This window comes from Octopus sinensis, linkage group LG30, assembly GCF_006345805.1.
Source record: "Octopus sinensis linkage group LG30, ASM634580v1, whole genome shotgun sequence".
Taxonomy (NCBI): Eukaryota; Metazoa; Mollusca; class Cephalopoda; order Octopoda; family Octopodidae; genus Octopus; species Octopus sinensis.
Window position 1 is genome coordinate 57,501 of NC_043026.1, and position 11,230 is coordinate 68,730.

The following is an 11,230-nucleotide window of genomic DNA, read 5'->3' on the forward strand; positions in this document are numbered from 1 at the left end:
TAACATATGAAATCTATACACCACTTCAAAATTTTACACACACTCATCTCCACTACATCAATCGTCACCATCACAACAAACACACCAACACCACCGCCACAACCAACAACAATACTGAACACTTCTTATTGAACGGACATATAGGTATCTAATCTTCTCAGTGAAGTGTGACTGTTCGCATTCATGTGAGACAGTTAGTTTAGTTCCGTGTGGGTGAAAACATAATATCATAAATGGGAAGTGTTGTTCTCACTGCGTATGTTATTGACCTTTATATAGAGTTGTCGTAGCTGCAGATACTGGTGACAGAAGCGAGCAGTGCTGCTATCAGTGAACAGTTCGAAACCTTTCGCTCCGGTTTCCCTTGTAGAGACAGTGGTGATATTGTCATTTGTAGGAAATCTGGATTGATATCTAGAGACAGTGCCTACCTGCGTGGTAATTCTGGAAGCAATAGGTAATTTTCCTTCTACTATAAACACAAGGTCTGAAATTTTGTAGGAAAGGGCTAGTTGATCATATGAACCCCACTGCTCAGCTACTACTTGTTTTACTGAGCCTGGAAGGAAAAAAAGGATAAGTCGGCTTCTGTAACATTTGAATGCAGTAAACAATATTGGCATTTGTAGGGGTCCTGACTTGACATCAAGAGACAGTGGTGACATCTGTGGAAAATTCTGAAAGTGGAATTTGCGGGTATCCTTCATAAGTGGACGGTCATCCGAGGAGAGGACATTACTGGACAGTCATAGTGGACAGACCTGACAACGTCTCTCGTTACCCACGAATAGCAAAATCAACCCAACTACCCACAACAAAGGTAAGAATACATTTGTGCGTACGCGTATGTGTGTGTGTGTGTGAGTCTGTGTGCATGTGTGTATGCATGTGCGCGAGCGCTAGCTCACTCACGGTCAAAAGATTGTGAATTCTGAATCGGGTGGTGCATTGAACCCTTCGACAAGATACTTCATTTTGACTCCACTCTATTGAAAATAACTACAAGTGACAGCTGGAGAAGGGTCCACTATAACCCTTGGCAACCTGAATAAGCTCCGGCCTGGAGGCTTGAGTCAGACTTTATGATGTGTTTGTCTGGAGAAGGGAGCGACGATATTTCTTGCTGTTTAACACTTGGTCAGTAACGATTAAGCAGATCTAAGATCAAAGCCGTTTCGACCGTAGCCATCACACCATATATTCAAAAATACGCTTGTTATGAATGCATTATCATGTTGTTATTTTCGTTCGTGTGTTTGTTTGTTTGTTGCTGTTAGCGACATCATTATGCGCCAGGTCAATCCTGATCGAACAGTTCTTCAGTGAAAGATATTCCAGCCGTGACCATGCCATTCTTTTATTCAGATATTAGCGTTTTCTCCTTTCATTTCCCCTTATAAATGTATCTCTTCCTTTATCTCCTTCCTTCTCTGTATTACTATCTATTTCTAGCTATCTCGTACGTCTTCTCTTCCCCTCTCTATTCTATGCTCTCCTCTCCTCAACTTCTCTCCTTATACCAGGATCGATTTCTCCCTATTTCTCCCTATTTCTATCTCTCTATCAATTACTCTTCTGTCTCTTTCTCTTTACCTCTCCCACTTTTGAATTCTGTCTTCATCTCATCTCTCTCTAAATTTTCTCCCTCATCTTCTAACACACACACACACACACACACACACGCACGCACACATACACATGCGTACACAAATATTTATAAGTATAGTCCTCTACTGATTCTAGAGCCAAGATGTTCCAGTTTCCTTCTACCATTCCAACCGTGACCACAGTGCTGCTATTAACCCTTACTACAATTCTGACCGTTGCCTCAAACCAGCAATTTTATACAGGCAGCTACAGATCTTTGGCTCCTGGGTATTCCTACCGTTACCTTCAGGAACCTCCGACAGAACAATTCTTCTCCACTCGATGTCTACTGAAATGTGCCGCGATTTCTCTAAGCAGCCAATCGAAATTCTTCACTTACAACAATGTCAGCCGTGTTTGTAAGAATTACTCACCGAAAGATATTATGACAGTTGTCAGAACAAACGACCGCAACGAGATGTCCTTCTACAGAAGTAAGTGAATTATTATTACTATTATTATTTTTTTCATTATCATCATCATTAATTCCGCCGAGGTAACTTTCTTTTTCATATGAATCGACTCTCTTCTGCGTGTATACAGATGATTTTTTATATACCATCCTAGGCCATTTTCCTTTGCTTCGATACAATCCTGACAACAGATCAAACTTGTCCCACCCTTTCTCGAGCAAAGGAGAGAGGATTTATTTTATCAGTTATAATCTCTGTCTGTAAAACAAACATCACGGTAGTCCAACAACAGAGGGAGAAGCAGTTTGTCAAGTTTTACCTTCCCCTCAAAGCAACACGGTGCTTTCAATCCAGCAGCCCTTCTTACAGCTTTGTAGTGTGTGAGTGCGTGAGAGAGTGGGGAGAGAGTGAGTATTGTAAACAATAAATAAAATAAACATGAATTGGAAAAATCGTATAAATAAAAGGGTATCACTACAGATGTATACACTCCCGAATTTGTTGCTTCATGACATCCAGAAAAATGCATACTTTTAAAAAGAGGTTTCTAAAAATACTGCTTAGATGTTGTGGCTTCAGAGTATTTCGGGATTTATAAGAAAGAATTTTCCTGTGGGGTGGGAGAGAAGGATTTTGGAAAATTGACACGATCTACTTTACTCCCTCATAACTTTCAGGAAGATGAGTATCTTTTAATGAACATTTATACAAATCCCCTTCAAACGCACAGATTACGATTGTAAAGAAATTTGTGGAGAAAATTTCTTCAAAGATTTTGCTATTTTTTTTTTAAACCACAGCCTTCGAAATGTTGGGGTGGGGATGAGGCATCTTTGTATGAAAAAGTTTTGTATACTCCTTTTTTACACCCTTCCCTCATCGTCCAACTCCGGACTTATTTGGGCAATTTTTTTTTTTGCACTTCAAAACAATGGTAAGAACATTTTCGGTTGTTGTGATTTTGATGAAGTTTGAAACTGTTAGGTGGTGCGTTGTATCACTCTATATAGCAGGTGAACATCTTCATTTATTTGACATTTATCAAGTGGACTACTCGTTTTCTTTTCTTCTAGTATACTTGTAAGTAAAAGCCAAAGTTCACGGTTCATGGTTAAAACTGACGGTTTCCTACTATATTGGTACAAACATACGTACCTACTTAGTTACTTACATACCTACTTATACACATACACACTTACTGTTTACTGCAATGATTTGGTTCACTAGATCGGTGAAAAATTCTTTTAAAGTTGTTAATATTTTCAGTGGGGAAAGCGGCAAACTGGCGGAAACGTTAGCACGTCGGGTGAAATTCTTAGCGGTATTTCGTCTGCCGCTACGTTCTGGGTTCAATTTCCGCCGAGGTCGACTTTGCCTTTCATCACTTTGAGGTCGATTAAATAAGTACCAGTTACGCACTGGGGTCGATATAATCGACTTAATCCGTTTGTCTATCCTTGTTTGTCCTCTCTGTATTTAGCCCCTTATGGGTAGTAAAGAAATAGGTATTTCGCCAGTTGACTCGTTCTGAGTTCAAATTCCGCCCAGGTCGACTTTGCCTTTCATCCACTCGGGGTCGATATATTAACTACCAGTTCAACACTGGGGTCGATGTAATCGATTCATGGCCTCCCCATAATTGCTGCCCTATGTTTTCCAGAAACTTCTGTTCTGGCTACATGGAAATGATTGTGTAGTCCCCTGTTGAATTATGCTTTATCATGTCCATTTTGTATTTGTTCCTTTGTCTTACTTTTTTTCCGCTGCATTCAATACTCCATCATTCCCGACACTAGCAAGGTTTCCATTTGCTCTCCTCGCATACAGACAAACAGTGTCTGTACGTGGATGATGGGCTCCATGTATCTTTAGAAGCTTTCTCGTTTTCCTGTCCATCTCCTATACCTCCTCATCTGTTCAGTTCAGGATGCCAAGGCCATACCCAACTCTGAAAGTGCGCGCAAGTTCTTTGCCGAAATCATGTTACTGGCATTGAGTTTTGAAGCCAATATCATCATGACTACTATTACTACTACTACTACTACTACTACTACTACTACTACTACTACTACTACTACTGTTGTGTTATTATTATCATTATTTCAGATACCCAATGGATTAAAACTTATGCCATATCAATGGGAGCTCGTTCAAAAGTCTTTAAATCATTCATGAATATAGGAAGTCCTTCAACCTGGAATGTGGACAAATGCAGAGGTGTCTTTTGTCCCAACTTCTTCCGACATCCTATCCTTGATTTCTGGAAACATCTTCCAATTGAGGAGGTATGTATGCATACACATACACGCGCACACAAATGCATATTATTATTTTCCTAATAACAGTAATACTGATAAACAAATATTTAGATCAATTCAGTTATGTGTGTCACATTTTTGACCTGTAAAAATTATTTATTGGGAAGGCGAAGCAGTGTTGTAAAGAATTCTATCCGCGGCAAACCGCTGTGAGATTCATGGCCTGCCCCAAATTGTTGCCCTTGTGGAAAAAGATTTGAAACCATTGTTATTAATTCTTTTTATAATAAGTTTTGCTGGAACTCCTAGAATCTTGCATGCCACCCATCCTTTCAACTACAACATGATTTCAAAACATCCCTATTTTCGTTTGACTTCATTATTTCGACTTGATACCAGTCACATAAGCCGGTCCAATCTTCTATTTCGGGGATTATCTAAAAAGTATTTGTAAGATTTGTAATACTTTCCTTCCGCGGAAAAAAAACTGTAACGCCGTGCAGCGTTTCTAAAAGTAGCTCGATACATATGAAGGGTGCGATGGGTAAATTGTCGTATTTCACTCTGGCAGAGATTTGGAAATGATATGCTGTACTGCCTGACATTTGCGGTGAAAGTCCAATACGAACATTTCAGAGTCTTTCGGTGTGTGTCTGAGGACAGTACAATCTGAGGACACATGTACTGAGAGTGATAAAAATCAAACATCCAGTCAACAGGAACGTGAAAAATAGAGTAACAGTTTTTGAAATGTCTTTGCAGCTTTTATTAATAAAGTATATATATATATATATATATATATATATATATATATATATACATTATTATTATTATTATTATTATTATTATTATTATTATTATTATTATTAGGGAGTATAGCTCCAAACTTACAGGGAAAAATTCCCTGTATAAATATATAAAATAAAACCACTATTATGAGATAAAACCACTATTATGCAACTCAAACAGTGATAGACATAAACCAACAAATACACAAATAACAAATAATATAACTATAATTAATATAATATATATATATTTTTTATTTTTATTTTTTTTAATGATAAATATAAATATAAATATAATGTAATAAGAAATAAGTAAAATATAATAAATAAAAACACTTATATTTATCATTAAAAAAAATATATATTATATTACAATTGCAGCGTGGAAGGTGTTTGTAAGCCATTTAAGAAACACACAAAAGCTGTTCGATTCACTTCAACATTTAAGTTTAATTTGTCAAAATATTTTCGTCGCTTTGAGACCGCGACCTGTTCACTGACAAAAATCCGTGCTGAATAAGGTTTATATATATATAGACAATTGCAACGTGGAAGGTGTTTATAAGCCATTTAAGAAACACACAAAAGCCGTTCGATTCACTTCAAAATTTAAGTTTAATTTGTCAAAATATTTTCGTCGCTTTGAGACCGCGACCTGTTCACTGACAAAAATCCGTACTGCATCAAAAATCCGTGCTGAGATGCAGGTCGCGGTCTTAAAGTGACGAAAATATTTTGACAAATTAAACTAAAATATTGAAGTGAATCGAACGGCTTTTGTGTGTTTCTTAAATGGCTTACAAACACCTTCCACGCTAAAATTGTTTTCGTTTCAGCACACGATCTCAGATCAAATAACTTGCTATGCAGGTACATCTCCTATATTATATTAATTATATTTATATTATTTGTTATTTATGTATTGGTTTATGCCTATCACTGTTTGAGTTGCATAATAGTGGTTTTATCTATAATTCATATATATATTGAGAAACCGACGGGTAAGATCGTCTGTAATGCATGTATAAAACTGTACACTTTGATCAATGTTATATATATTACATATTATGTGCTTATATATATATGTGTGTGTGTGTGTGTGTGTGTATTCTTATATTCTTTTATCGTTTCAGTCATTTCACTGCGGTCATGCAGGAGCACCGCCCTTAGTCGAGCAAATCGACCCCAGGACCTATTTTTTGTAAGCTTAGTACTTATTCTATCGGTCTTTCATACCGAGCCGCTAAATGACGAGGACGTAAACACAACAACATCGGTTGTGAAGCGATGTTGCCGGGACAAACACAGACACACAAACATATACATATATTATATATATACGACGGGATTCTTTCAGTTTCCGTCTACAAAATCCACTCACTGGTCGGCCCGAGGCTATAGTAGAAGACACTTGCCCAAGGTTCCGCGCTATGGGACTGAACCCAGAACCATGTGGTTGGTAAGCAAGCTACTTACCACACAGCCACTCCTGAGCCTATATATATTATTTGTGCATTAAGTCTACCATTTGTTTCTTGTTTAGAAAACATCGTAATATCTTAAGAAGTTTTCAAGCCGATGACATGGTGAATGTCTCCATTTAGTATTAAAAGACAAAATGGACACGAGCAATTTTCCTTCATTTGATCATCATGAAAAATTGTTAAGATATTAAGCTATATTCATGACATGAAACCATCGGTAGTCTTAATAGAAATAAAGAACTTTTATTCACCAAAGTGATGTTGAGAACTCATTCTAATTGCTCAACATTTGCTCCAATATGTGTATATACACACACACACACACACACGCACAGACACACACACATATTATCATTATTATTATTATTATTATTATTATTATTATTATTATTTTATTATTATTATTATTATTTCTTTACATGCAAAGAAATGATGGAGTAAATGTGGAGTGGACATTAGGGTAAGAATGACCAATAAAACAGCCGTTAAATTAGCTTGATCAATTTAACTTGATCCATTTATGCGTGTTTGTCTGTTATATATTTACTCTTACTTTTCAGGTGAAACTGGTGATTTATAAAAACCAAACACCTGTTGTGACTATGATTTTTGATGGACGAAATTCAAACCTTGAAAGCTGGTTCTCTCATGCAAACTTGAAAAGTTCTCCATGGGATGACCTATCTTCAGCCAACCCAAAGTTTTTCCAAATGAAGGGAGTTTTGTATGTTTTAAATATACTCTTCTGTTTCGCTATGTAGAGACGTAATATACCAAAAGCACTTTACGCACGCTACTAATATATATATATATATATCTGTTTCTTAACACTATATATTTATTCACGATATTTTCTTGAAGCGACCAAAGCATTTCCAGGCTTTCACTATAATATCTTCATTGAATATGATATACAGAGTACAAATTTGAACTACATCTGGTTCCCTCACTAATAATGAAATATAATATATCCAGCCTGTCGGCTGATTTGTGAACCCTGCTGATTTCTTAATTATAATTGTCCTGAATCATTAGAGACTAAATTTGATTTGGTATGGGGTTGCTGGTGGGTACTTACTGCTGATGATATTCAAAGTAGTAGAGATACATATTTAGCAATTCCATCGCAGCTGCTAGATGCTATTTGTCTATTACTGGGGCATTTCTGTAATTTTTAACACTGCACTTCTATATAAGTCGCTTTCTGGATACGAATAACGAAGTTTTCCGATTTCAACAGTGTATCTACATTAAGTGGCCTGTTTTAAAGTGGGGAAACACGAAAATATACATTCACCTTAAAATGTATGCTATAACTAGTTTTACTTGCGCGTGTTCGTTTTTAAATATTCTTTATTCCATTATATTATTTCTCTTAATTACCAGAATCCATTGCACGCTTATTTTCCTAATTTGTTTAACAAGGGAAAATGTTATGGTTGTTATATTTGTGGCGCTTTTTCTTACAAATTTTAACTGAAGTCTACTCCGTGTGTAATTTCTTATTTCTTTGCGTAATTGTACGAGTGTATTTCTGTGTGAGTGTGTGTGTGTCTGCGTGAATGCGTTCCTACGTGTGTGTGGGTGCGTATGCGTGTGTTCACGCACCTATGTTGTAAGATAGATCCCGTTGTGAATTTACTTTCTGCCTAATCAAAGAAATCGATTGACGGCTGTTGGAGCCGTCACTACAGATTTTAACAGACTGGTATAGATGTCTTTGTATCGTACCTGACGTGTATATACACTCTCGACAGTCCAGTTACTGCAATATTTGTCCTGAGATAGCATTTGTTTTCTCTCATTGTCCACTCAGGGAAAATACTACAGCAACTAGTCTATCGACTGTGTGTATATCCTTTCAATGTGAGGGCGCGTGGCTTAGTGGTTAGGGCATTCGGCTCATGATCGTAAGGTTGTGAGTTCGATTCTCGGCGACGCGTTGTGTCCTTGAGCAAGACACTTTATTTCACGTTGCTCCAGTCCACTCAGCTGGCAAAAATGAGTTGTACTTGTATTTCAAAGGGTCAGCCTTGTCACTCTCTGTGTCACGCTGATTATCCCCGAGAACTACGTTAAGGGTACACGTGTCTGTGGAATGCTCAGCCATTTGCACGTTAATTTTACGAGCAAGCTGTTCCGTTGATCGTATCAGCTGGGACCCTCGTCTTCGTAACCGGCGGAGTCTTTTTAGATCCTTTCAATATGATACACAAATGGCTATTTTAAATAAATACTGGTTCAAATGTGTACATCGAACATAATGGTATATTTAATAAATGTTTATATTTTCTCATTCTGAAACCCAAACGAATTTCTCTCCAACTTTATAGCGGTGTACGTCGCTTCTATATAACGAACCACAACGGTGGCTGTTCTGTTGAGAGTGGCTGGCTAGCCCTAAACGAAGCTGGAGTATACTGTGCATATGATAAAATGAATCACTTCCCTGCAATTCGTTATTCTGATGCAAAATCGAGAACCATCTGGAACAACGGTAAGTGATGCTTCCATTTTATGTCTTTCTGTGTCTCTGTCTTCCCCCTCTCTCTCTCTCTTTCTCCCTATCTATATGTCTGTCAATCTCCCTGTCTAGCTATCTGTCTATCTATCTATACACGATCCCTATTGATCGGCCCCATTTTCCTTTTTTTTTTTCACGATCCCTTTTGATAGGAATTCGACCCTTCTTTTTTTTTCTCCTTCTCTTGTTCCCCAAAAGAAAAGCACTACTTTATATTTTGCCCCGTCTGTGTCTAGCCCCTGCGTGGCCAATAAATAAATCGATTCTCAATGTGAGTAGTAATTGCAGCCAATCAGCCTGATCCAACTGATTTATGATCAAAGGTGTTCTGACCATGACCCACCTGGATATTTCCCATTACACTATGTGTAGACTTGGCTGCAATTTCTAGTAATTCGAGTGACCACCTTTAAAGCCCTCCCACGATATATTTGAATGTCTTTTTGTTGTTGATGTTGTTATTTGTTACTTGCAGGTTATGCATTAGCAGACTCCATGGCCATATTCATCCGCCTGAGGCAGCAGAACTAACCTAGCACATGATACCCATTGATACTATTGTTGTTGTTAACGCCCATCCAATCCAGCTGACCACCACTAGTGATCCGCATAGGTCAAGTAATACCTGTTAATAAAGAATCCATAAAAAATATTGGTGATCTTTCGTATTGAGTCGACAATTTATAAGCAGGCTTCTTCGGTAATTTCTGTGAACACGTGATCTCTTGTCAACTGCGTGCTTCTTCTGTCTGACGTGTCGAAGTGGAAGGGGAAGCTAATGGACCTACGTCTGTGTGTGTGTGTGCGTGCTTCTTTTTGTGTGTGTGTGAGTGCTTGTTCTGTTTTTATGTATTTATGGGTGTGGAATGTAGATATAAAAGCCTTGCGTATTTTTTCTTACCTGCTTCATGTGTTTAAGTAAAATCTGCAAATTTCCAAAAAGAAAACAAGATCGACGTCGAAAAAGCCATCTCAGTTATAGTACACAGGCACACACACACAAGAACAAACTCATACAATCATACACTCGTTAGCTTCTTCTTCCTCTTCGACACGTCAATCAGAACAAGCACGCAGTTGGCAAGACAACACGTGCTCACGGAAACTAACGAATATTTTGTTTTCATTCGTCTACTCAAAACGAAGCTATGCCAAACTATTCCATCCAACATCGGTCTTTTGAGTTGTCATTCTCTTTCTCTCTCTCCAGGGACAGAACTGTTTTTGTTATTGTTCCAGGTCACATCTGACCATAAATATGCATGCGTGTGTGTATGAGTCTGTGTGTGTGTGTGTGTGTGTGTGTGTGTGCGTGTGTGTGTGAACTTCTTTATTTGTATTAAAGCTACCAATGGTTTCAGGTCATGAAAAGATCGTTGTATCTTAAGAATTTTTCAAGGCCATCACATGAAGGAACAGTTTTCGCCTCCATTTTGTGTTATAAACATAAACGGAGAAAAAAACCATGTGATCGGCTGGAAAAATTGTTAAGATAGGAGTGGCTGTGAGATACGTACCTTGCTTACCAGCTACATGGTTCCGGGTTCAATATCACTGCGTGGCGCCTTCGGCAAGTGCATTCTACTGTATCCTCAGGCCGAACAAAGTCTTCTAAGTGGATTTGCTAGACGGAAAGTGAAAGAAGCCCGTCGTATATATATTGAGTGTGTGTCTGTGTGTCTGTGTTTGTCCCCCCAACATCGCTTGACAACCGATGCTGGTGTGTTTACGCCCCGGCAACTTGGCGGTTTAAAGTACTAGGCTTACAAAGAAGAAGTACTGCGGCAGTTTTGCTCGACTAAAGGAGCTGCCACAGCATGGCCGCGTTCAAATGACTGAAACATAAGAGTAGAAGAATAAAAGAATATTTTCTAAACATGAATAAAATGGTAGCATTAATGCTTCAATAATATGATTAAATAGATAGATAGATAGATAGATAGATAGATAGATAGATAGATAGATAGATAGATAGATAGATAGATAGATAGATAGATAGATAGATACAACAGACTTCTTTCAGTTTCCGCCAACCAAACCTACTCACAAGGCTTTGGTCGGCCAGACTCGAAGATATTTGCGAAAGTTGCCCCGAAATGGGACTCAACATGGAACC

The 11,230-nt window shown here is 37.9% G+C and overlaps 1 protein-coding gene across 3 annotated transcripts in view; it reads left to right on the top strand.

Annotated features, from left to right (window-relative positions):
* LOC118768575 overlaps positions 1–10,283 on the top strand; it is a 62,046-nt gene extending 51,763 nt beyond the window's left edge. The window contains exons 1-6 of one of the 3 annotated variants that reach the window (XM_036515345.1): positions 236–820; positions 1,851–2,081; positions 4,167–4,345; positions 7,151–7,314; positions 8,924–9,087; positions 9,590–10,283. In XM_036515345.1, the coding sequence (XP_036371238.1) occupies positions 2,033–2,081; positions 4,167–4,345; positions 7,151–7,314; positions 8,924–9,087; positions 9,590–9,645 (612 nt within the window). In that variant the 5' untranslated portion in view covers positions 236–820; positions 1,851–2,032 and the 3' untranslated portion in view covers positions 9,646–10,283. Of the gene's footprint in view, positions 1–235; positions 821–1,743; positions 2,082–4,166; positions 4,346–7,150; positions 7,315–8,923; positions 9,088–9,589 lie in introns of those variants that run through there. The other 2 variants (XM_036515342.1, XM_036515344.1) reach the window with 2 other exon arrangements.
* Positions 10,284–11,230: the final 947 nt, after the last annotated feature.